The sequence below is a fragment of the Lepisosteus platostomus genome, chromosome 2, assembly GCF_059453375.1.
Source record: "Lepisosteus platostomus isolate fLepPlt1 chromosome 2, fLepPlt1.hap1, whole genome shotgun sequence".
NCBI lineage: Eukaryota > Metazoa > Chordata > Actinopteri > Semionotiformes > Lepisosteidae > Lepisosteus > Lepisosteus platostomus.
In genome coordinates, this window is record NC_142612.1 from 76,030,255 (window position 1) to 76,057,227 (window position 26,973).

The 26,973-nt window shown below is 38.6% G+C and overlaps 2 protein-coding genes across 4 annotated transcripts; one reads left to right on the forward strand and one right to left on the reverse strand.

Moving 5' to 3' along the window:
* Positions 1-162: 162 nt before the first annotated feature.
* On the reverse strand, positions 163-11,632 carry pdcd10a (programmed cell death 10a). The gene is made up of 8 exons (XM_088618653.1): positions 11,473-11,632; positions 5,797-6,007; positions 4,064-4,117; positions 3,624-3,741; positions 2,693-2,819; positions 2,016-2,094; positions 945-1,027; positions 163-650 (listed from the first exon to the last, which is right to left on the reverse strand). Exons 2-8 carry the CDS (start codon positions 5,884-5,886, stop codon positions 569-571), a joined length of 633 nt encoding a protein of 210 aa, XP_088474779.1. The 5' UTR covers positions 5,887-6,007; positions 11,473-11,632; the 3' UTR covers positions 163-568.
* Positions 11,633-11,837: 205 nt separating this feature from the next.
* On the forward strand, positions 11,838-26,605 carry serpini1 (serpin peptidase inhibitor, clade I (neuroserpin), member 1). Of its 3 annotated transcripts, none has more exons than XM_088618631.1 (9): positions 11,838-11,969; positions 20,534-20,804; positions 21,277-21,507; positions 21,792-21,986; positions 23,707-23,911; positions 24,289-24,386; positions 24,995-25,081; positions 25,418-25,507; positions 25,897-26,605. In XM_088618631.1, exons 2-9 carry the CDS (start codon positions 20,555-20,557, stop codon positions 25,971-25,973), a joined length of 1,233 nt encoding a protein of 410 aa, XP_088474757.1. In that variant the 5' UTR covers positions 11,838-11,969; positions 20,534-20,554; the 3' UTR covers positions 25,974-26,605. The 3 variants fall into 3 exon arrangements, with proteins under 3 accessions (XP_088474757.1, XP_088474747.1, XP_088474766.1); XM_088618621.1 differs by having other exon boundaries at positions 11,900-12,129; XM_088618640.1 differs by lacking the exon at positions 11,838-11,969 and adding an exon at positions 12,748-12,860.
* The last annotated feature ends 368 nt before the right edge of the window (positions 26,606-26,973 follow it).

Here is a 26,973-nt window from a genome sequence, read left to right on the forward strand (position 1 = left end):
CTGAACTCATTTTTTAAGGTCTTCTTAAACCAAGTTAATATTCGAATGCACAAAATGGCAAATTTTAGGCAACAGGCCATTAATTCATAAACCAAAATGTTTTAGCAGCCAGTAATAAACACATCACTCAGAAAGGGAACATCACTTGATTAAAAGGATCGGTTAAAATTTTCAACATATGTAAACTATTTATTGAACATTTGCCACCAAATATTGTTAAATACATAACTTGCATTTCTTCTTCAAGTTAAAATGTCTGAAACAGAATACCAATATTTACACTTCATATAAGGAATGTTACATGACATTAAGGCGCAAAATCTTTTGGCTTTCTTTTGGATAGAATGATAGCAATAGCAAAAGTGATGCGGAATCTTCATTGTGAGGTCATGATTAAGCTAGAATAAAGTAATACAAAAATATGTTGGAGGCTGGCAATAATTCCGTCCGACGCCCTGCCTCGGATCCATGAAGCAAGACTTATAAATTATACAGTCAAACTTTACATTTTACATATAAAGGTTATCCTATCCAACATTAAAAATTACACCTCTAAGAATTGAAGCTTCTAGGCAACAGTTTTGAAGGTCTGCAGTATCAAGTTGGTTTGATGGATAAGTCGGTTGGCGCTGGCAAACACATTTATTGCCCTATAAAGGGGGAGAAAAAAAACTCACGTCAGCCAAGCATTCGGTCCTTCAGACAAGGTCACACTTGAAGTGTAATAAAATGATTAAACTGTTTATTGCCTACAGCAGATCGAAGGTCAAAGAGCTACTTTAGAACTGCAATATATATATACACACACATAGACTGTCGTTTGTGTACCTTTCAACTGACAGTATAACATTCTGAGAGGGCAATTGTATCAATGATGCCAAAGACCACCAAAATGGGAGGAGAATGTGTTTACAACACTTCATCACATTAAAATGTTCACTTACTTTCCATCTTTGAAGTATGTTTTCAGTGTGTCACTGAAGCTTTTGGAGTACTTTACAAACTCCTTCTTTTGGTGTTCAAGTGCCTGCAAATACAAAAAAAATGTCATTATATTGACATTTTAAACACCAATCTTTTACAAATTACAGAGTTCATAACCTTAGCAAAACATACATGTTTATGAAGTACAGACCAGAGTTCTACCAGGGTATTGATGATTTAATTATATTTTATACATATTACAAGGTCACTACGAAAACCTATATAATTCTAAGGTCCGTGTTTAAATTGCATAAATACTCAAAAAGGCAAATTTTAGGTCATTGGGTCATCTCAGATAAACTACAAGATAACTGGAATGGTAACCACACATACTATTTGTACTACACAAACTTATGTGAGGTGTAGAGTTGAAAAGATGCCCTATTAACACGGAAGACAAGATTTTAAGAGTGTAAGTGCTTACACTCCAGTATATTTAAATATTCTTACATGACCTCTGATCATGCTTACTTGTTCAGATGATTGTGGTGATTGTCTGTGAAGACGAATGCATTTTGTCTTATTGTACATTGTCATCTAGTGACTAGATTTTTAACACACATTTAAGGTTATTGGGCAAACACTGACTTCAGAGATATTTTTAATTACTTAATGAATTGAAAATTAAGTTAATATTTATACTTGTCTCTCAACATTAAGCTGTAAGATATTCCAAACAATAAAAACATTTACAGTTATTTCAGTGATCGGATCAGTAGGTGATTAATTTACATCAAACCACATGTCGTTCTTCTTTGCAGACAACACTATAACCACACGTTAATTTTAATTACTAAGCCACATCAAATACTGACTGAATTAGTCAACTACACAGCACATCCTCAGCTTATTTTCAGGAAAAAATGTTTCCTAATGCTATGTTTATATTTTAATCTTCCCAAACTGTACAATAATTTTGTTAAGGCTGTAGCAGGCTTGGTAGACTAAATTAACTATTCACCCAAAAAAACAAATGCAAGCTGTACTGCAATTCTGGTGGGAAAAAAAAAATCAAATTGTGTTATACTTACCCTACGATTCTGATACTGGTATTTCTTAAAGACATTGTTCACGGTGTCAAGCAGCTCTTTTATTGCACTTGCAATGTCTCTATAGATAATAATGACATGACATTTTTTTACAAAATAGTGTCTATTCCTTTTTGTGACAGCAATGCAGAAAAGGCAAATTCCTATTCGTCACCAGAGGAGACATTTCTTATTTATGCATTGTATTGGCTAAATTTGGGAAATTTCAGAACATTTAACACACAAAGACAAAGCTAAACACAAATAGCTTTAACAGCACAAACCTCTACCAGGATACTTTGCAAAACTCGACACACATTCATAAACTACAATTTTAAAACTAAAAGGGATACTTTTACATTTTGCTCTACCTTTTCTTACCCGCAAAAACAGCTAATTCTGTAATACCATATTGAAGCCAATTTTTATGACTATGTCTACACCACCATTAATGAATTTGCACCAGTACATTAAATTGGCATCTTTATTTTAACTTGCACAAAATGAACACATTTTACTAAGGATCATCCTGAAGATGTTACTCAGTGAATCATTTAACTCAAGATGAAAAAAACAAAAATAAAGCTCATATAAAAATCCTAAGCAAAAAGAGGAAAAAAAAATCAATAACAAAAACAGTCTTATGTAAGTATTAGATGAGGTTGAAAATCAATACTAACTTGATTGTCTGAAGAAATCTGACTCTGTCATTAATCTCATCAGGAATTTTGCTGAGAATCTGTTTCAGTGCGCGTGCTTTTTCATTGAGATCCTGGAACTCTTGCTCTGGTCTGTCAATCATGTACTCTAGAGCAGAACCCAGGAGAGAACGTCAGTAACTGCAAAATGAAAGCTGGGCTAAAAGGCTTTCCCAAAAGACTCAAAATGAATCCGAGTGGCTAGATTGTAAATGCTGAAGCAATCTGCCCCCCCCCCCCCCCCCCCGCATGTGCAAATACAATAAATAAAAACATGTAACATCCACAGAATTTTTCCCGATCTTTCTTTAAAGCATTGCCAACTTTAATCTTCATTTTTTACTGCTGGAAATATGGATCCTACACATTTCAAAGCGGTCTTAGAAACTGTATTAATGAAATTAAAATAATCAACTGTTTTAGTTAGAATAAATTATTGCTTGGGAATAATACATTTTTAAAATAGATATTGCACATCTCTCAATGAAAAAATATATGTTGTCACAAAGCTATCTATAGTACATAACGAAGCCATTGTATCGATCAAAGCTCCAGGGAGAAAAATAAATATGGATGCATATAAAATACATTTTCTATGAGTAATTATAAACATTAACTTGAAATACCCTGCATCACAAAACAGCCTAATAAAACATCTTTACCACTTTTTCATTTAAATTTTATGTCATGTTAAGCCGTTAAGACACTAAGGAAAAAATCTGGTACAGGTGTTTAGTCTTATTTGTGGTGAAACAGCACCATCTATGAGAAAAACCAACATACTTTAGTGGTTTAGCTGCTTCTGAATTACAGCTTCACATGTATGAAAAATCTGTTAATAGGGTCTTACATGAGTACAGAGAAAGTGTGAGTTACAGTTTTCATTGGCAGGAAATCTAAAAAAAAAACTTGCCTTCAACATCATCAGCAGCCATGCGCAACAGAGACTCAGTGAAGTTCACTTCAACATTTTTCTTCTCTAAAATTTTCATTATAATATCCTGAGTGACACCTGGATTCTCCTTTTCAGCCTGCAATGGCATGATTTAGAAAAATATTACAGATGCTGAATTCTAGATTCAAAGATAATCAACATTTCAAATAAGATTTTATATAGTATTATATCTTGTTTGAAACACCTATTAAACATGGCTCTTCAATGCACATGTCCCGTTATGAGCTATTTATAGGATAACAAATCGCCTGCAAAAGGACCTCAAAACTGTAGATATGTTGTGAAGGTAAAAATTTGAACCTGGAGGTCTGTACAGATTTAAACCAAAAGTATTCATTTTAATAAAAAACAGAGAGTCTACAGAGATTAGTTTTTATATTAATCAATGAATGACATACCTTAATGAAAGCTGCCCTCAGAGTCTGTGCCGCTGATAAATTTACTCGCTCCAGCTGCAAATGAAAATAAAAATTATGGCACCGCAAAAGTTCAATGCGTTCACTTTGTGAGGAAGAAATGATAGGGAAAGGTTTTGCACAACTTTATATACATCTACCCAAAAATCAAGGTCCGTGCAGAGATCAAAGGAGATCAAGAAGGTCCACAGATGGGCTGTGTGCTAAATTTATTCTCCTTTGATTCCCTCATAGTATAGTACGCAGCAGGCCAATACATCAGCAATTCCCTAATATTAAGACAGATAAGAGCATCACACCAGGCAGTCCCTTAATTTAATCCACACATCTTTGATTTCCATAAAGAGATAATGATGATATCAGGACTAATAAGTGATTCATTAGCATCTGCTGAGATTCAAGTAAGAAAATAATGAGTGTATTCTTTATTCAGAAAGGGGGGGGAGGGGGGAAGATGCTGACGATATCTCCCTCATCGGTCATGCAGATGGTGAGGATGCATCTGGTTTGGCGTGTGTGTTCCAACACAAAGATAAATACCTGGATTAGCTCCTTCCTTTGCTGTTCAAATGTAGGCCACCGATAATCAAAGTGGGCAGGCAATTAATTTGCATTATAAAGTCTGTAGAGGTACAGCAACTAGCTAATTATATAAGGCTAACTCAAGCCTGTACTTTGGTGCACTTAATTAAAATTATCAAAAAAAGTTACAGTACTATGGGCCGAGAATTGCCACACTACAGATCTGTTTTAGCTGTAGCAAGAAGCCATCATGACACAAATACAGTTTGTAATACCCATCCGGGCACAGAATGGAACAGACACCAACACAGCAGAAACCTGCAGCTTGGTCTTGTGACATGCTGACACACAGGCAGGAGATAAGACAGCATTTTTGGCAGTGTGCAGAAATGCATGGCTGTTTTTTTTTTTTGTTTTTGTTAATAAACAAAGGAAGTCTCATTTATTTTAGGATCATCTCCTATACTGCTTAGGAAGAACGAGGACAAGCTGACTTGCTCCTACCCACACCCCTTGGCATCCACTTGTTATTTGGCACATGATAAGGTTCTTCCAGGAGATTAGTACCAAGTCAAGGAGAAGTAAAGTATCAAGTACCAAGTCAAGGAGAGGCACGTCCCATGCCAACACCAGCACCTGCTAAGGAGCATAACGCACTGTCCCCCCAAAAAGCTAGAGGACCCTAGAAGAGCCCCTCCCACTCAACCCTGGTAGCATCACTGCCTGAGGGATCACAGTCACAGCCAGCTCATCGCCACAGGCTGGAGACATCCAGGTCAAACCTGTACTCTGAGCAAGCGTCTTTACGTGGGCTACCCGGGCTCTGGACGATTTAATGACAACACGTTCTGTTTCCTGATATTTTGCTAAAAACCACTGTCTAAGGACTATGCTCCAGCTTTGCTGAGAACATGCGATGTTACATTTGAGGGAAAGCCTATTGGCCCATCTGTTCAGGCTAAAATTAGTAGGGAAAGGATCTCATCCAGCCATTTCTCGAAAGAAACTAGGACAACAGCTTCAAAAAGACATGGCCAGGCAGTTTGTTCTACACTCCACGCAAGTCCCCTTAGGGAAAGAAGTGCCTCCTGTTCACAGTTTTAAATGCACTTCGACAGCTGCTACTTGGGCCTTCAGGTTCGTGTCTCATTGTTCATTTTGAACGTTACTGAATGTTTTGGCTCTCCCGTTACCTCATTGAAAACGGGGTACATGACCGCGTACAGCGTCATGGAAACCATCGAGGTCGTTTCAGCTTCATTCTTCATCTCTTCCATTGTCATCCTCGTCCGAAGCCCCCCTTTTGGTGAAAAAGTGCTACAGAATCAAATCTCACTTCATCCACCGCTGCGTCTCTGCCCGGATGGAGTGTGGTGAAAAGTTCAGGGCCAGAAAACAATTTCCCTGGAAATGAAGGAGTGACAGTGTTAGATCGATCCCCACGTTATATAGGAAAGTTAAACAACGTTCTTTTCCACCATTGTTGGGCACCTGCTTGAGTCAAGCTGCAGTGTTGGTGATTTAAAGTGAAGTGACAGCGGATTCGCCCCCCCACACTGTTTTTAATCCAGTCACTTCCACAACGGAAGGGCAACTTTTTGAGGAACAATATAAAAAAAAAAGATACGGCATACACAAACACGAACCAAAAAACAGGTTACCTTTTCATTTACGCTAACAGCTTGAACATGACTTCCTCCCAGAAAAAAATCTTTGTTCTAAACTTTTGTTCTGCACTTCCAGTGTAGTGCTTGTCCTGTACAGGCCGGCACATATATGAATATGGTCAACATTTCTCTATGGCCTCTTTTAAGAGTGCAAACTCTGCAGTTCAGACCCCCTAAAGATCAAATGATGTAAAGAAATCCTTTTCTAATACTCTATTATCCAGGGCACTGTTTGCAGATAGGTTAAATCTGGATGCAGGTTTAAACTGCCTGTCTTGGTGAAAAAAATACAATTCATTAAATGTGCCTTATATTAAGTAGCCCAAATGCATTTTATTGCCTCATTAAAATTAAGTAGTTTACAGCTAGCTATTAAATCTAATTTATATAATCCTGGCTTCCCTTCATTCTCTGTGATGTACATTAAAACTTCTCAATGACTAAAGACTTCACTTTTTGTGCAATAATTCAAACAGCTGGTAGCACTGTGTTACAATATTTCATGCATTCTTTCCCATTAATTTCAACTTCATATGAGAACCTTCAATTTGATTGCATTTAAAAAAGCCCACACACCTCTCAATCCTTTTACATGGGATAATGAGAAAAAACAGTTCCTAGTTAATTGCTCTGCCAGGAAGGGTAATTACTGATGAGTGAACCAAATTACACTTAAGGTGGCTTGGAGAACAATATAGAGAGGTCCAGTTTTTGAATTACCTAAATTGAAGTCATGACAATTTTATAGCACATGTTGAGAATACCACTCAAAAGCACAGAACTCCACAAAACGTCTGTGGAAACACTAGAGCTGTACCAAAATAACCCATTTTAGATGTACTGTTGGTGACTGGATTGAAGCCTTCAAATTAAGCCAGGCCCTGAACAAATCAAGACTAATTATTTAGGGAAGATTTTGAAATTCTGTAATCAGTTTCTTCCATTACTAGTCTTTTGAACCCATTCTGCTTAAGGATTTTGATACAAGTTCTTTTAATTTTTTTAATTGTTGACTAGCCCATATAAATTTAGGAAGATGCTTACAAAGAACAAAGGGACAGTATTTATTCTACTGGAGTTTGCTGCATATTATAAAGATTGTCACTAGGAAATAAGCTATTTTTCAATTCATTTCAACCAATTCCAGTGAAACCATCACCCTTGTGTATAGAAATGAGAAGCAGGAAAGTTGGCTTGCGAGTTCTAATCGGGTTGCAACACAAATCACACTGGGACCTTCAAGAATGAAGCCTGAAACCTGTTTGTATTGTGTGGTGTTCCACGTTCAACCAGAGCAGTCCTCAGATTCAGCTCAACAGCTCCATTCATGTGTAACCCACCTTTAATGAAATTGAATAAAGTTCATGCCAACTGGTCAACTACACAAACTGAAACCTCCCTTCCAGTTTTTCTTGCCTTTAATTAAACGGAATAAAGTTCATGCCTTCTAGCTCATTACACAGACCGAAAGTGTGGATATGTTGCAGGATGTGAAATATTATGTTTCTGAGGCGTATTTATGGCAACAGTGTAAAGGTCAGCCTTTAGAGCTTGCCTGCAGTATTTACTCAAATAAGTCTCAGCAACCTGACGTGAACGAAGTACCACATATCAATCACACAAGTCCTGTTTTAAACACAACAAAGCCTACTACATATTTCAGGAAATGGCTGTTAAGGAAAGAGTGACACCATGTTTTTGTAAATGTCTTCTTAAAACGTTTGAAGTACTCAATCCAGAATCCACTCTCTAGGAAAGAGCTTCGAATTTCTCACAATTCAGAACCCTTCAGATCTTTTGTTTTTCCACATCATTTCAAGAAAAATACAATTCCTAGCTGAAAAACATAACCCATCCATCAGCAGTTTAGCTGTGATGAGGCTCGTCGTCGCAAAACAGGCACCTATTGCTCACATGTGGTCCTCACCTCAACAGAATGTGATGCTGCGAGCAAACTGATTAATCCAAGTTTTCTTTTTGTAGTCCAGCCTGATGGACAACAAAACCTGCTGAATGATGCACTAATTGCTGTATACAACACACCAATCAATAGGGAGGTCCAAGTATAGTAGGCTGGACGTTTGTTTCCTCATGATAAAGCTCCACTTGTAATGGTTAATAAAAAAAGGAGTCCCACTGTAAAAAATTCATCCCAGGTAATGAATAGGGAATTTCATCAGATATAAATTTTCTTGGACATTTAATCAGTTAAGATAAGAAAGGGTCAGATGCTTGGCACGAAACATTTACCTGAACCACGCTCATTAATAGTGTTATATTTTAAGTAAAATGTAACTGTCGCCAGTTCCTTTCATTTTTGGCAGGACTGTAAGTGAGCATGTCACTTTTTATGTCAGTTAAGAAGTGTGTACATTTCTCCAATCTTGAGTTCCATCTGATACAAGCTGCATTTGTGAGGTGGATTTTACAGCAAAAGCAATAAACTGCTTGCTGAACAAACAAGCAATGAACCCTCCACTTCCCTCTACCTCTCTGCTTTTGGCAGGTTCAGGCGCCATCGTCCTTAGGACCTATAAATCCTTTGACCAGCTCTGGATGCTTCATGTCTGTCCAGGTTTACTTCCACTTTTCACCTTTTCACAGTCTCAGTCTCTGCCTAATTTATTCTTGTGCATGTTATTACATCTGCTGACATCTTTCAACTGATTGTGAATTTTAATTCAATATTAATACCGGCATGCATTTGAGTTGAATACAGAAATTGCAGTTAGGCTCTCTCAGTGCCTATGTCAATAGGACTGCTTTCTGTCCAGTTTGCTTGTCAGGGTAGGGGTAGTACACAGAGATAGAACAAAACCCCTTTATAGTTGCAAAAATAAGATAGAATTGTCTTTGAAATATTACCAAATAAGCAAAAATAGAAAACGGAAGAAAAAAATCAAATCGTTCCCACACAGCTCTTTTAAAAAACAACGTACATCACAATTTTTTCTGCACTTTTAAATTTACTGCCTTAAATGATCAAGTATTTAATTAATGCACTAAATCAGGATTGGATACAAGATAAGATCACTTTATTGGCCATATACAGGATTTTGTATTAGGAATTTGTCTTTTTCACATACTCTTAACTTGCTCTTCATGAGACAGACAGCCGGAGAGAAGCTTGGGGTCAGAGCACAGGCTCAGCCATTTATACGGCGTCCCTGGAGCAGTTGGGGTGAAGGGCCTCGCTCAGGGCCCCAGAGTCGGATTCCTGTGCCGGCCGCGGGATACGAACTGGCAACCTTTCAGCCACAGGCAGGCACAGATCCTTAGCCAGAGAGCCACCGCTCCGCCCCAATATACAGGGCGGTACTTTCTGCTGAAGACACAGGTCGGTATGTTCTTATTCCTTGAACACACTGGAGTGGTCAGTGCTGCATATTATCAGCAGGAGAAGGGAACTTGATTGGGAGTCCTCCGCCTAACTCACCTACACAACAACTCTTTGAGCAAAATCTGGGATGTTAGAAGTGACAAGAACCTCAGTCTTATCATGGATGGCTCTGTTTCTGCACCCCATCCAGTGCTCTGTAATGGGAATAGTTCCAGGGCCCCAGAATTTAAGAACAACCTCATATGAACAGGTGTTCACAAGGTGTGCAGTAAAATATACAAGCTTTTCCTAAGAAAGATCTTCAGGTCACCTGAAGTCACACCCAAATCATAGTCCTGATAGTCAAATGTCTTCCAGTAAATAAGATTTGGTAAATACCATTTAGTGTTGGTATTTACAAATACCATTTACAAAATCTGGAAAAACGTTTGCACGCAGCACGTAGCCCCCGACACAAGAAGAATGTGTAGCTTAAGCTGAACGTATGTTCCGCAGCATTGGAAATTGGGATTCAAAAATCAAAGCTGCTAAGTATATATAGCAGGTTGTACCGGCAGGGATTTGATTCAAATGACAGTATAATCATTCACACATCTACCAATACAGTGTAGGAGGGAGGACAGCACATTTCCCATTATGGGAATATCTGCATACAGCTGGTTCAATTATTAAATTCCACACTGAGATAAATATTTTCCAAACTGAATTTGGGTAGATGAAATCATCCCAAACACTTACTGATGGCAATCAGCTTCCCATAAAGTGCTGTATAAAGAGCAGGTCACATCCCGGGCATTTATTTTGAAGCATTACTGAAAACTGCTTAGGGAATAAAAAAAAAGAGCTGATGATGTTCATTCTAGAAAGTGAAAAGACAAGAAGCCTGATGACCACAGAGTCATTTCACACACTGCTGAACCCAGCCTGAAGGAACCTGTTAGGAAACTCAGTAAGGCGAGGTATTAAATATCACTATCAATTCCTATCATATTCTCATGATTCTAAAAGTCACAAGTTCTGAGACTATTTATTTCAGCATAACTGATACGCATGCACATATAGCTAATGACTAATGCGAAACGCACAGATGCAACCCATTTTAAAGTAGCGATTTAACATCACTAGTCGAACTATAAAGAACACGAAACGAGATTTGACCCTGCTGTGTGTTTAATTCACTTTTGGGATTGTTACTGTTCTCACTGCACTGTTCACTCCGAGGCGGTCTGCCATCTCCAAAGCTGTCACGGGTTTAAACAGAAAATGGGAAATACGGCACCTTTAGTTCAGGCTGGTAATCACCAGCCAGGCTTCACTGATCCTGCTGGAAACTTTTCCAGCTTAAAATGAGACGCGAAACTGTATCTAAGCGCGATAGCTATGTCGTTTCAAACAACCAGGAGAGGACGTATAGAACCCGGAAAAAAACAGCTCTTTAAAATCTGTCCTATCCGCATACCAAGGCCTGGGTGGCCGGGCTTGTCCCTGGGCTGCCGGCAGGTGAGGGACCAGCCCCCCGGCTCCCAGGGCTGGGCCGGCGGACACCTTTCTAACCGAGTTCCGCGCCAACAACAACAGGCCGAGCCGAGGCCCGTAGACCTCTGGCTCACTCGGACGAGGTGCCTTTCGGTATCAGACCCGGGCGGTTCCGATTCCGGTCAGGCGGATGTTGTTTCGGGGGACAAGCTAGAACCAGGAAACCTTCAACGAGACGAAAGCTAACGATATTAATAACAACAGCATTATTAGAAATACCTATTCGCTAACTACTTCACTGGGCACCTCGAAGAGTGACAACCCATCGACACGAAGTTGGCAGAAAAAGGAGACGTTCAGCGCGGTTTTTGATATTTAGTACGTACCTGCTTCTTTCCGTCCCGAATAAGCCCGCAAACTCCGTTTTTATGTGTTCTTTTTTTTTTTACCGAAGACGGAAGTTTTCTGCCTGACCAGAGACGCAGGGAGTTGAGGCGAGGTCCCCAGTACACCAACCAGAAAAAGCTTTATAGACGGCTAGGTCGGTAGTAGGAATTGTAGTCTTTGGAGAGCCTTTCTAATGCGGCGAAGATTGGCGCTTTACGTGCTATAAAACTACAACTACCAGAAAGCATTTCGCCACCTCCGCGTCCCCGCCCCCTCACAGTGAGTGACACTCCTCTCAGCCAATAAAGTGCACAGATGGGTAGCTCATTGACTACAGCGGGTTTCGCATGTTATCATGCATTTCTTTGCCCTCTTTTTTTTTTACTACGCGATAGCAGCCCGATTGATCTTCACTGACAGGTCTGAAATCCACCCCTTCGCAGTTCGAAGTAGCTAGAGGAAATACCGCTAGCATAAAGGCTAGCGTGTTGTGAAGGTAGGACGGGAGAGGTAGCCAATGGGTATGGAGGCAGGCGGGGTCGGGCTGTGAAAATATTTAGGTCTGTCTTGAACCTGCCGCGGCGTCCAAAAGGAATAAGCATCACCGAGAGGCGGAGTGCTACTGTAGCTAAGCATCCTTAGCAGAATAGCACTTGGTAAGGAAGGGATTTAAATGCCTTATAATGTCAAACCAAGTCCTAATTCGTTGTGCTGAAACGAATCAACATGTTGTCATTATCGCTATCCGTTTGACTGAAGCATCGCTGTCAATGATGTGTCTGTGGGTTTTTTTTTTTATTCTTAGAGGGCTAAGTTTATTTTTCTCTCCAGTTCTTGGCTTTTGGGGTTTTTCTTTTTTACTAGCTGTGCAATGACTAAAATCTGCCTTTTTTTTTTTTAGTAACCAAGAGAGACGGGTTGCGAATAGCAAAGTGGTCCTTTGTTCTCCTGATACCTATTCTTGTGTGTTCCTGTGTGTGAAGTTATTTTCCGAATCTAATATTAATAATGTACCAGCCGACGGTGTGCATGACTCCTGGGTAGTTTATATTAAAACTCGTGATACACGTGAATGGCGTAGAGAAAATACAAATGAACGAATTAGCTTTCCGAATTCTTATCTTCTTACATTTCACGTAAAAAGCTGTGTATGTTATGTAAAATGCTGTATATATATATCCGTTGCCAAGCCGACGTTCTCGTGACATTGTAAATGTATATTTTTAAAGATTAAACGTCTTGGCATTTGTGATCTGTAGATAATCCACCTAAAAAGTAAAAAGTGAGACGTAAAATTGGGTGTAAAACGTTAATACGTTAAATTGGTATATAACCACATGGCAAGAACATATATTCACAAGATCTTCCTGAATCGCACTATTCTGATGTACGTATGCGAGTTTAAATCCTGTAGTATACAGTACGTGTCAAACAAGCAGCTAGTTAAATACTGTTTTATTTTGTTACTGTCCTTGCTGGTGTGTACGTTGTTGGAGAAATTTATTATTTGTATAAATTTTAGTTCTTTTAATTCTGGCGTGTCTCCTAGCACGGGTGTGGATTTCACACCTTCAAAAATTATTCTCACAAAATAAGCAACCAATCTGTTTACGATAAAAAAAATGTTTTTTCCCCCCCTAGAAGTCGTGGATTCGACTTGAACCTTCGCTAAGTGTAATGTCGTTAATAAAATCACTGAGCAGTTTCCTTTTTAGCGTAACAAAAACGGAACATTGTGTTAACATTGTGAGGTCTTTAATTTGCGTCATGTTAATACCGACTAAATCTTCACATGCAAGTAGGGGCTTTTCTTCCATCTGTGCGCAGGCAGAGGACGGAAGTGCCCCTGCGTTACAGAAAAAAAAAGATATCAAATTATTTTAATTTTTAATTCTAGAACCATTTCATTTTCTGTGAAACTGTGTGACAGTAAACATATATCAAGTCATTGATTATGCCAAATAATTTAGGAATATATTATCGATTCTTTTTCAGGTTTTTTAGTATTATTCTTTTCATGAATTGCTGTTTTGCATACAGTATTTTACCAATGTAACATCACAACACTTTGGTTTTGTGTATTTTAAAAGCCACTACATCCCTTTCAGAGCTTTCAAGTCTTTTATTCAGCTCAATTAATCTAAACGGCAGCAGATCCAATTACTGTTTAAATCTCTGAAGCACAGCTCTCACTGGTGTCTAAGAAAGTTATTCAGGCACAGAAAAGTCCAAGGAGACATGCATGCTTTGTTAAAGAGGTGGGTTTCTATAACCCTGGCACATTAAGCCCTGCCTTACCGATCTAAAGTCTGGTCATATTTAAAACAACGTTTGCTTCTTATAGAGATTGAATTGCCTTTTTTATCCCCATTTCTAGTGATAAATATCTTCTACCGCTGTATGGGCTGCTTGGAAAACCTAGCAATATTCACATATTGAGTTTCTAATGATTTCTAAAGCTCCCGTTGACCTTTTATTTAATTAATCCTGTGGTTTATTTATTAATTTTGCTAAACAAACTTAAGTGGGGCTACGAAAATCAAGTTTATTTAGAATGTTCCTCAGAAGGGTGCCAGGAAGCACAGAATAATACCTCCTAGCTGTTGCTCGAAAAAAAGCTTAACTTAATCTCCCAGATGAGCCCTTTCATCACACTGCCCCGAACAACATAAAATGGCGCATTCATCTACACAAACAGAAGACGGGTATGTGTCTGGAGTAAATTTATGAAACTGCATCAAATTCATTTGCACACGATTTGGCTTATTATGCTTTGAGGCGGTAGAGATGTAGCTCAAAGTTTAATTGCTTTTGCATCTCTCTGAAGGACAGTCTGTTGTCATTGGCATTCAGGATCACAAGGAGAAGGAATGTCATGGAATGGAAAAAAAATCCCATATCACCTTCTTGTATTTGGTGATGTTTTAAGTATATACAGTAGGTGCATTACCATCAGTGAAGTTTCAGTGTTTGTTTTTTGGTATCATCTAAATGAAGAACTAATGTTGGCCTGGAAAAAAAAAAGGTCAAATTTAAGGCATCCACTTGAATTAGCATTGCATGCGTTAATACATTCTTTTTAATTTAAAAGTAACTTTGTTTAACAATGACGTATCCAGCATCAGGCATGATCATTATGTGCCTGAGTGATGTTTGGTCAGGGGACATGTATTAGAAAGGTAAGATAGAAAGTTCAAATAAAACTAAATAATTCTGAAGAGTGAAGGAATCTGCTTTCCAATGTAGCCGTGGAATCAAATAAAATACTGCTGTTTTTCAAAATAAGCTGCTGAAGAATTTCTTTTAGAAATGTAACATCGAGCAGTTGCCTTGTGCTCTTGACTTGCATGGGGAAGCCCTACCCTCAACAGTATTTCAGTTACGCGTCTGCTTGAGAAATAAATTAAATGAACCGATGCTGTAATAAAATGGTCATGCTAGCCCCTGATGCAGAATGATGGTTTATATCGATTTATTCCTGTCTCCTTTTCCCATTGCTGAATCATGTCAGTAACGCCCATAATGAGCAATGGGTCAGAACGCTGAAGATGGAGGTGCTTTCCCATCTTCGGTACGATAAGATTGGTGTTAGAAGGAATGTGGTAACAAGTAAGGGAAGGAAACTGATGGGACTTGTAATAGACTGTGGATTTGTCTACACTGGCCCTCCCTGCTCCTCCTAAACTTGGGATAAGAAAACTCCACTACCTCTTGTTAAATCTGTGGATCGGACCTGTCACTGTGATTGCCTGCTGTGATAAGATTGTGCAGGAGTGTACAGAATACTCTCAATTTTTTTTGGAGAATCTAAATTATGGTGAAGGGTTTTTGCAACGGTGATCAAAGCAGGTTGCCGTCAATTGACGATTGACAGGGGTTAAGTTGGGTAACCCTATGGGGATATGTATGCATTTCATTCATTACAGAATCAGAGCTATTATGATTAATTAGCCCGAACAGATGTGCGGTAGAGAAGACTGAAGCTTTTTTTTTAAGTCGGACTGAGAACGTTTTTCTTTTTTTCTACGATGAGGAAAACCTGATTGTTATTCTGTTGGTTTCTGTGGTGAATTAATAAACAGTCCATTGCTGTTTTTTTTGTGCTGCTGTCGGCACTCTTGATTGTCAGATTCCACGAATAAAGAATCTTTTAGCCTGTTTTGCACTCGGCCTTATAGACATCCCAGGTACTAGGAATGAGTCCGGTATAATAATGTGCAGCACTGAAGTAGGACATCTGCAGTATGTGGGAGGATTGTAACATGACAATTCTTCATTACATGTTTGATTTTAATATACAATACAGTAAGCACATTGAGGTGTATGGATTAAGGTGGGAGTGAGCTGCGATAGGCAATTTTTCAATATGTGGTGGAAAATCTTTCTAACCTTTGACATGATCTGGTTGAAATGAGACGTCTGCACAAAAAACCTTGTATTTGCAAATGCTAATCTACAATGAGTGACACAACTGCCCAAGCCTGTGGTCTGTGTTTATGCTGTTTATCCTTTGTTGTACCTCTGACTGGAATCTGTAGCATTTATTTTCGTTTGGTGTTGTGTTAAAGTGATCCTTCCAGCTGTTTTTTTTTTTTTACTTTCTTGGGACAGACGGCAGTAACCTCCCATGTTGTGACCGAAGTGCTTGCCTTAAGAACAAAAGCTGTAATTTGGAGTTTATGCAGACAGCACTGCAAAATCTATGATAGCTGTCCTCTGTAATCCTTAAATGGCAAGGGTTGAGATTGCCTCAAGAGTCTCTCTGTCTCTAAAAGTGTATCGCAAAATCCTCTTTTCCAAATCTTAAGCAGCTCCCAGAGAATGCTGGAGGCCACATTTCCACAGCTCTATTCTGCACATGGAAGCCATTGCTGAAAGGAGGTGAAATGGAGTCCTAACACCTATCTTTTTTATTCATTTTTAACAGATCTTGGTATTTTTGTAAATAATTCTTTAATGGGTTTTCTTTGGTGTGTCTCTTTGCCATGTGGCCTTTCGTTTCAAAACGCAAAACATTGTGTTGAAAAGGATTTTTAAGAAGAAGAGTTTGGATGTTAGGGTTTCCTTTTCAAAGAATGAACTCTATTCAGTCTTTGTCCTGTGCTTTAAAGAGCAAACCCTTTAACCCTGACTTGACAAAAGAGTAATTAAGACTGATCTGATGTAATTTGTTCTTTTGCTTTTGATTTGTAAACAGTTTTGCTTTAATGAGGATCAATGCGATTCAGACCCCCAAAAAAGAGGAATGTGTGTGGGTTGGGGAGTGAGTAGTATGATAGACAAATCAGACTGCAGATTTACAGTAATCTTGTGTAGAGATTATACCTGCAAAAATGTAGAAATAATTTTTAACATCAGTCTGTTCAGAATTGTACAGAATCTCACAGGATATTGTTGCAAATATTGGATTTAATCAATCAAGCTGTGATAATACTACTGTAGGTATAAAAAATATTCTAGAACAATAAGAGGGTCCAGTCCAGGCGTGTTGTAATGATCAACATTCTGTATTGACCAAGTTCCGAAAGACTGTTTGAGTAGACTAAGAAAAACAGGCTACATTTTATGTATATAAAATGTATGTAATATTCACTACTACTATATGTGGGCAACAGATATTCACATTATGACATGTGCAAACGCAGGTGTTGGGATGAAAGGTGAATAATGTTTTGTGTCTAACAAGTAACCAAATGCAAATGCAATACGTTTGTTATACAGTTCCATCCTTTAACAGATGTATCTTTCTTTAGGTCATATGTCCCTCTTCTGGCTTTTGTTACCATTAAAACAGACCAGTGCGTTTCCAGGCTTAGAGGATGTTTTATGAGAGATAGGTTATTCCCTGTCAGAGCACTAAAGTCACATTTGGTGTAATTCCTGCAACAAACTTTGAGCTTTTAAATCCTGCATTCCTATATCCCTCTGTGTGCCCTTGTAGCAAAGATTACAGTGATTGCAGTTGACAGCTCTATATGGCAGTGCTCAGCTGTTGTTGTTGTCAGTTGAGCATGAAATAGACCACAATCAAAAGTGGCCTATGGGCAGGTCTTCTCTTTTGTTTTTTCTTCTCCCTCTGTTATAACAGATTAAGAAGAAAGGGGGAAAACATCCCAAAGACCTATAAGGAAGAAGTCTGTAAAATATGCTGTATTTGATCTTTGAGAATTCCACAAATGAAAACGGAACACAGTTGCCAAATCCTTTGGTCCAGGAGCAGCTGTCTTGAAGGATTTGTGTGAAACTGAAAGCTTTTGCTGGCCACAGTGTTCAAATGCAGAAAAGTGGTCCGGTTTTGTTTTTTTAGCTTCGCTTAGTCTAGGTACTATTTTGTTTCAGTTCTACAGAAATCAGTGTTTGCATTTTAATTCATTAGGAACCAAGAGTCTGCACAAGAGGAGTTCTTTGAGATATGAAATCCACCTTATTAGAATGCTAGAATCTGAACCTGAAACCCCAAGGCTTTGGTGAAGATTTTCCATCATTTAAAAGGCTTCTGGTACAAGAAATGGGCTTTCCCCCTTTGTAGAAAACAAGAGGTGTTCTACCGTTTATGAAGAGCATGAAATGATCTGTAGTACAATAAGTGAATCCATAAATCGAAAGAAAAAAGAAGGTAAAATGATGCTTAGGTTCTAAGCTGGGTTTGTGCTGGCAGGGCAACAAGAACTTCAAAACTTTGCTCATTTTCTGCTGCAAAGTATTTATCTTGTATCGCAGCTGAATCCTTTAAGGTTTGGTCAAAATCAATAGGAAAAGCACTGACACTGTATGACAACATGGAATACAGTTCTAGTATAAGGGATTACAGGGATAGAACAGTTGGGATTTCACTAATACTTGCATAACATTGATGTTAACGGGAAGCTTGCTTATTCTGCAATTTAATAAATTAACTTTTTTCTGACTTCAAAATCAGGCACCATTATTTTACTTGTTTCTTTGTTGATCATAAATGATCTAGAATAATACATGCTACACCTGATGATTTATACAAAAGAGCATTATGCAGGTTTGCTGAAGGATTTTTGTAGGCATTCAAAGGCATATCTTCTCGGATTTTCATTTTTGGGGAGAAAATTCGAAATTCATTTTGACTTTTTATTTTTTTTTTTCCATAAATGACAGGTTGTGTTTTTTTCTTTTTTATCCCTTCATTGGTAGAGAGTTTTTTTTTGTTGTTGTTGTCGTTCTTTTCCAGAATGGATTAAGGATGAATATTTTTATCAGCCAAGTGGATTTAATGGTTCAGTTTTCACTAACAGGCCTCTGCCTGTAAAATTCTGGATGATGTTGTGAAAGGTCAGCCGTAGGACAGGATAAGAGAGCTTCTTGTTTTCAGGTATGCTGTCTGCGCTGGTTTATTTCACAATTAACTGTCTGTTTTCCACCGGTGGGACGTCACTGATGGAAGGCTTCAGTTACAGGAGGGAAGCTCAGATGAACTAGCGTAAACTACAAATGTTGAGGCTGCTGCTCTGTTGCAGGTTAACAGAGCCTCCAAGAACCAGGGGAAACGCTGAAGCCACTGTGGCAGGATGTTTTTCTCAGAACGCGAGATGGATAGTAAGATATTAAAGACGAAACGGCCGCGTAATGCATTCCTGCTTGCAGAAGGATAAGAGATCGAACTCTGTGGCCTGAACGGGCAGCAAGTGAGAGCTGATAACTTCACCTCCTCCAAAGAGCGCCGCCTTACTTATTAGCGAAGGGAATGGGGGGAGGTCGAGTGGCGTTTGGCAGTGCCTGTATTTATCTTACTCCGTCCAAGTATCTTTCAGTTCGTCAGAGCCTCAGCGGCCCTTTTTAAATGGTCTAAATGTTGTTCTGGAGGCTGTGTGCTTATTGAATGTGAATAATAATGGGAATAAAAAATCCTGTACTTGTTTATCCTATACTTTTTTTGTTACCCCTTTTGAAAGAAAGACTATTGCAAATCTTGCAGGCCATTGATCAGGTGAAATTTAGAATATCTACATGTATATGCATATGATCTCTTTGCCCCCAATCCCCCCCGCTGTGGATATATCGATCGACCTGTTTGCTGATTTCGACAATGTATCATAACATATACACATTTAACATTTAAAAAAAAAAACCTTGGGCTGGGAAAATAAAAGTATCTAACTCTGGTTGTAAGCTCATCAGAAATGTATGATCACCCTTTCTCCAAAAAGGACATTATTAGAAATGTGGGTAATTTAATACATTTTAGTAATTATATGTCCTTAAACATGTTGGACATAGGTTACGTCTAATGCCAGTGCTTTACTGTAGCAGAATGTTGTGCCACTGGGAACAATAGTCCCAGAATTTACACCATTGGCTTCAGTATTGATGGGCTGTTTAGGTGGTTTATATGGGTCATTACCCTCTTCGTGGACATAGTACCCAGGAGGGCATTAGGTCATCCCTCCTGTTTTGAAGCCTCAAATAAAAGCAAATGCTTGTGTAGCATTATGCAGAACATAGAAGTGAACTGCAAATAATCAACTACAAAAGCGATTCATGCATTTTTAATGATCCTGTGGCTTCTATTGAACGTCCCGGTTGTAATCAGTGTCACCCCATTGGTTTTGTAGAGGACACCTGAAACAGTTGTTTGGGTCTTTATCTTGTGCATCTTCCCATGAATTCAAACACAATCATATTTCTTGTTTCATATGTCTTATTATTGTTGCAATGCAACAACAGGGACTAAAAGATGCATTCCACTGTGTTTGTAAAGGGCAAGCGCATGATAAGTAGAGACTCGGATATGTGCCCGTGCCTAGGAGGAGTTCAAACGTGTCTGATTTATGACTCGGCATCTGGGTCAGAGATTAAATAAAGCATTACTTTGATTTAAATAAAGCATCTAGTAGACATTTCTCGAGGGAAGAAACTTCATGATTCTCCTAACTACTGAGAGAATAAGAATGGCTGTTTCATAGTTTACGAAACAATCCCTAGAACGACATGATGGAATCGTCTGCTGAATACAAAAAGTTGCTTTTGACAAACACTAATGGGGAAGTTGTTTGAAGCTGCTTTTTGTATCCCCTCTGTTCTCTTTCACAGGTTTTTGAAGTCTCCCGAGCCATGCTTTTCCTCAGAATCTTGCCTCTGCTTTTGCTGCAAGTCATATGTGGGAAAGCAGACCTGCAGGATGAGATACTTGCCGATTTCTCTGTGAAGCTGTACCGCCAACTGCAGTCAGTGGGAAACGAAGAAAACATAATCTATTCTCCTCTCAGCATTGTGGTAGCTTTAGGAATGGTAGAGCTTGGGGCCCGTGGTCCGGCTTTGAAAGAAATCAGACAAGCAGTGGGATATGGAAACCTAAAAGTGGGTGAGTTCAGCTTCCTTCCCAGCTATCTAGCCAGAATGCAGAGTGAATACGGGGACAGGCCATATTAAAATGAGCAGTCTTGCAGGAGGGAGAGAATGGAACTATCAGCAGACAAGCCAGACAACTGGACTGTCACTTCCACAGATGGTAGTTCTGCTTACTCTTCACTCAGGGCCTAAATTTCAGGGCCCTTCACTCAGGGCCTCATCAATTTCACTACGGGATTAATAAAGTATTATCTATCTATCTAAAGCAGAGGACTGTGGGAAAACTGCAGGTGAAAATGGGTGCTAATTATGGAGGTACTTGTTCTAGAATAACAGGACTCTGAGAAATAGTTTGTATTATTAGAAAAACATTTTAATTCTAGAATTCATCTGGGATTACCGATCTCTTGACAAACTATGAAATAGTTTAGGTTGTAACAGAGCCTGACTTTTTCTGTCATTTTTTTTTTCTTACTGTAAACCAGGAGAGGAGCTTCTCATCTTGAAGAACCTGACTTGGGCCCTGGAGGCTGATGAGACCCAGTATGTCCTGAAACTGGCAAATTCTCTCTTTCTTCAGACCGGAATCCACTTCAACGAAGACTTCCTGCAAAAGATGAAGAAATATTTCAAAGCAGAAATCGAAACGGTGGACTTCAGTCAGTCCACTGCTGTGGCCAATCACATTAACCAATGGGTAGAAAACCACACAGAGAGTAAGTGTAGATTTATTATTGTTATTTTTGTTGTCATCGACAATCGAGCCCAAAGAAGGCTTTAAGTTTTCAATCCAAGGTCAAAAGATAGTTTGCAAATGAGCAAGAAAGTTTGACAGCGCTAAATAACACTTTCTAAATTTATGCCTTACCCCTGGAGAATAAAAAAAAACAGATAAAATCTAATCTAATTAAAGCCCTGTTGTTGCGAAAACTCAACGTACTTCTTAATATGTGCAGAATTTGCACAGGAATATAAAGTAACATACATCGTTTCTTCACAGACAAGATTCACGATCTTCTGTCAGCAGAAGATTTCAACAGCGCGACTAGGCTCACGCTTATCAACGTCATCTATTTTCGAGGAAATTGGAAAAACCAGTTTCGACCAGAGCACACCCGCACTTTCTCTTTCACAAAGGACGATGGCAATGAAGTCCAAACGCTCATGATGTACCAACAGGGGGATTTTTACTATGGTAAGTCTTCCCAGACTGTCACAGAATTCACACAGTTACAATGGACCCCTGTTAATTGAATGTCCCATCCAATAGACTTTTCTTCTCACCACAGAAGTGTACTGTATGTTTAATGAATTTGATAAGGTGTTTGATCTCCTGCGTGAAAGGTGTTTCATGTGCCCTTAACTGTTATGATAGTTTAGGGCTTCTTATCGGTTCGGACACTGAACTGTTTAGACCTGCATTGTACCTGCTACCTTGTACTGTACAGTGTTTTCACAACGCCTCCCTCTACTCCTTGTTGAAGCCTCTTATTGTGGAGAAATACTGCAATGCAGTGCAGTCTTCGAGAACAGCTAACTGTTTTGCTTCTCCTGCATGTAGACTAAAAAAAAAACTCTCGCCAGAGAACATGAAATTTTAAAGTGTTGAATCTAAGAATTATTAAAATATATCTATCTCCAAGAGCTGTAGTACCCATGAAACATTAATTCATGCATTCCTCGTGTAATACCTAATATGACAGTTTTAAGTGATTAAAATAGCAGTATTAAAAAACCTTTCAGAAAGCTGTATTGTGTGTAATAGTGCATGGGCTTAGAATGCTGCCATGTAACTGTTGTTGAGAAGTGGTTGGCATTAGTAGCTTCTAGATTGTTTTCTGTAATGCAGTGTCCTTCACAAAACTAATTAGCAGAAGCAGTGGGTGAGCAGAGCAATGAGGCTGAATGCTGAAGGCATGCCAAGTATTGTTCATACTGATCAGGCTCCTCAGTATACAGATGCATCAAGCACCGTTCCTTCGAGACAGAATATAAATAGGCTGCACACTTACAGTGCGAAGTATGTTGAGCACATATATCACCTCAATGGCTTGTGTTCTGGGATTTTGTTTCAGATACAAGAGGCCACGTGTTGGAGTCGTTGCTTTGCAGTGTGCTTTACATTTCACATTTGCTCTGTCAGTGGATTCCAATGAAATTACAGGAAGCATTGACGAATTAACATCATGTGGGGTCCTTAAACTAATTACATTCAATACTAGGCACTTGCCCTAAATTGAGTGTAATTAAAATAAGGACTTCAATTATTTTTTATTAAAAAAGTGCACTCTATCATGAGAGAGGGTCAGCCTTTGTTCCGTGCTCATATTGATCCAGCTCATTTCACCTGCAGCTCTGCTACAGATGTCAGACAGGGCGACATCGTCAAAATGTTTTTGAAGGTGTGTGCTCAATGGCTCACCTGAAGGAGTCTGAGTAATAATATGCTTACATATAATGACATAAACTTAAAAATAAATGCTGGAAAGCTGAATACATATTTCCTCCTACCTCCTAAAGTCAGGTTGACTAGATTAATTGATGTCTGTCTTGTGCATCTGTGATGCTCTCCAGGTTGCCACAACACTTAAAGACGCTGTCTGATAAGGGATTTTTTTTCAGGAAAAGCCTTGTGCTCCAGTACTCGAAAGTATACCATATGTTTTAATTAAGATTTTGTACGGCAATCAGATAGGTTCGTGACTGTCCTATTAATAAGAAAAGACAATGTTAAATGGTAAAACAATTATGTTAATGCTTTTTTACAGAAGAATGTTATCAGATTTCAGGGAAAAGTCCAGCATCCTGTGTTGTCTGGCGTTAGGAGATAAGCTCTTTAGTTCTATAAATTGCTCTGCTTTTCCTGTGCACAGAAATAGGCCACCTGAGTTGAGTTGAGTTTGTTTCCTGCATAGGTGAGTTTAGTGATGGAACGTCGGAGGCCGGAGGGGTTTATCAGGTGTTGGAAATGCCATACGAGGGAGAGGAGATGAGCATGATGATTGTTCTTCCCCGGCAAGAAGTGCCTTTAGCAGCACTGGAGCCAATTATTAAAGCTCAGCTGATTGAGGAATGGGCAGCGGCAGTGAAAAAGCAGAAGGTAGAGGTATACTTGCCACGGTAAGCCTACGCCTTATTGCTCTTGCTATAGTCAAGTGAAAGTTTTCAAGGGTTTATTTTTCTTAAGGTGTAAAGCTAAATAGGCTTAGTGCCGTCTAATTCAAACCTAGTAAAAAAAAAATGCAGAAAACAAATTGCCCTGTGATGCGCTCCGTGATTTCAGCTGAATGCTTCCTGCAGTATCTAAATGCTAATAGCTGTCACTAAAAATAAAAGAGCTGTCATTGCCCTCGATGGTTAAAGGAATGGCTTTGCAGAAAAACGCAGACAATTTGTGCAAATCAGCTTTAGAAATTCTAACAGATTGTGTGAGCAGCAGAAGAAGACAGGGAAATTATTCAATTTCTGCAATTCATACTCATTATTTCTGTTGGCAGGTTCAAAATAGAGCAGAAGATTGACCTGAAGGAAACCCTGCAAGATCTTGGCATTAAAAATATTTTTACTAAAGATGCAGATCTTTCAGCTATGACTGGTATGACACCTTTCTAATTGTGCATTTTACGTGGTCTAAAACCTCCCAGTGCCTAAGATAGTACTGTTTGCGCTTCATACACTGTTTGCTTTCCTGATAGCTGTGTAATGAGAAACGTGCACTTTGGTCCTGTAATTTGAGAAATGGGTTATAAATTGCTGGACACATTGTGTATTTTTTTTTAAATACTGTAGCATCATGTTATGACTCAGTCAGTGGTGTATAGCAGATAGCATAGTTTTATCTTTTGCCTTGTATCTCATCATATTTACCTTAAAACAAGACATTTGAAATTGCTAGAATTGCTTATCTATACATCATACCGTACCAAGACCAAATTTGCTTTAATTGAAGGTAGCCTTTAAAATTTTTTCTGAATGCATGGAATTAAGTAAACATTGTTATTTTGCTCAGCCGGGTATTTTAACCTTTATATTTGGCCCTTTAACTACACTGCAAATCAATACCTGTCACATTTTGCATTTACATTTTGTCCAGAAGAGCATTTGGTTTAGACTGTTTCAGACTGACAAAAGAACTCGGAACACCTGTGAGATTTGTAACTATCTTTAGATTGCAAAATAACACTATCCTTGTGGCACACACAGGCGAGAAAGATCTTTTCATTGGAAAAGCTGTTCAAAAGGCATTTCTCGAAGTCACGGAAGAAGGAGCTGAAGGAGCTGCTGGTACAGGTACTTTAAACTTCTCCACTCTTTCATTGTCTGAAACAAATCTATAATTGCATTACAACAAGCAGTCTTTCATTTCGGTCACTCTGGAAGCTAAGCAGTCAAGGTCATGAATGCGCTAAGACGAATGGTAACAGTGCCCCCTTCTGGAGATACAGAGCTAAAGGTTTCATTTCTGCTAGATGAGTTTATCTTCCTTTTAAGGTAATTGCACTGAAGCAATAGTGCTTCAGGAAATGTGGAAGAAAATTGCCAATGCATTTAATTAGAAAGTCACCTTCCGATACTGGTGGCCTTTTATTGTGCTATGAATTTAAAGTATTAATTCAAATGTTATAGGGATGATTGCTCTTACAAGAACCCTCGTGCTTTACCCACAAGTGATGGCTGATCACCCATTCTTCTTCATTGTCAGGGCCAGAAAGACAGGTAAGAGCTCTTTGGCACATTGTATGGCGTTCATGTCTCTTCTAGTGCTATTGCTGTGATGTACTTCTGTTTTGTAGGAGAAGAGTTGCATTAGCAGAACATTACATTTAATAACACCCAAAAAATTATGAAAGTGGTTGTATTACTAGACTGTTACAAAGCTATCGTATCGGATAAAAAGTGAGCTTCGCAGCCTTTTAATGTTTGTAAGTGCTGCTAAAAGGTAATGAATATACGTTTAATTACTGGAATTAGTACCACTTTCAGATAATTTAAACTATTCTTTTTATACAAAGAATAAATGATACAGTAGTAGGCGAAAAGAGAAACATTTACTGTAGTGGTCTTTTCAGGCAGAAATTCCTTAATATTCTTAATCTGTTTTTCAGGAACAATTCTTTTTATGGGAAGAGTGATGAATCCGGAGGTTATTGACAGCAATGACCATGACTTTGATGCATTGTAATTCTATTTATTCTGACAGTGTACAGGCACTTCGTAAATAAATTTACTGTTCCATTGTTGCTGTGTTTTATAACGTTATTAAAATAGTTGCAGTATTTTGATACTTCAAGCTATGTAACTACCAGGCACAAGTAAATTGAATAAAAAAGATTAATGCTGTCCCTGGAAAGTTTATGCCACTACCCTTTTACTCCCAAGAGACCATCCAGTATATCCTAAAGCTCCACGCACTGTAACTGTCCAGTGGCCTTACTGTACCATACATGGGCATAAATGTGTGAATTTATTTGAAATTATGAAAGTATGTTTACCATACATTTGCTGTTGTGTTTTGTATGAAATTAGATATTTATTGTAAAATGTGTAGTACTGGATTTAAATTGCTGAACAATTTAACAGTTTTAGTTTTGGTGAGATTATTTCAACTAATACACTAATAAGAACCTGCCTTATTAAAAATTATCTTATAATGTGCATGTGAACGTTTCACAACTGAGGAGTAGCTGAATCAGGGGAGGCTATATTGTAGATTCCGCAAATAAAGGGTCTGAATATGGTGTGCGGTGTACAAAGAGGAATATACTGTATATGCTGTTCCAACTCTTTGCACAAATAAAAATTAAAGTTAAAGTTGCAGGATCTGCGCGTGTTTTATAATTTCGCTGCATCCAACCGATAACCTAACAGGAATGCAAGAACCTAGCAAGTGATTCAAGGTGGGTAATGCAATACTGTTTTCTCCTCATTGTTTTGTTCTGCTCCCTTATTCTCAGTTGCATCTTAATGAGTTTTTATGTCTCTGTCGGCTGACAGACCTGTACAGCATGGCACATTTCCAACCAGTGTTCTATAAAACGGCTCTTCTTCCACAACCACACCATATGTACCAATATCATACGGTATGAGCTTAACTTCCTATTACAAAGCAGACAAGATACCGCTGTTGTACTAATCTGAGCAAATATCTATAGTGGATCACCATTCCTCTGTCATTAGTATGG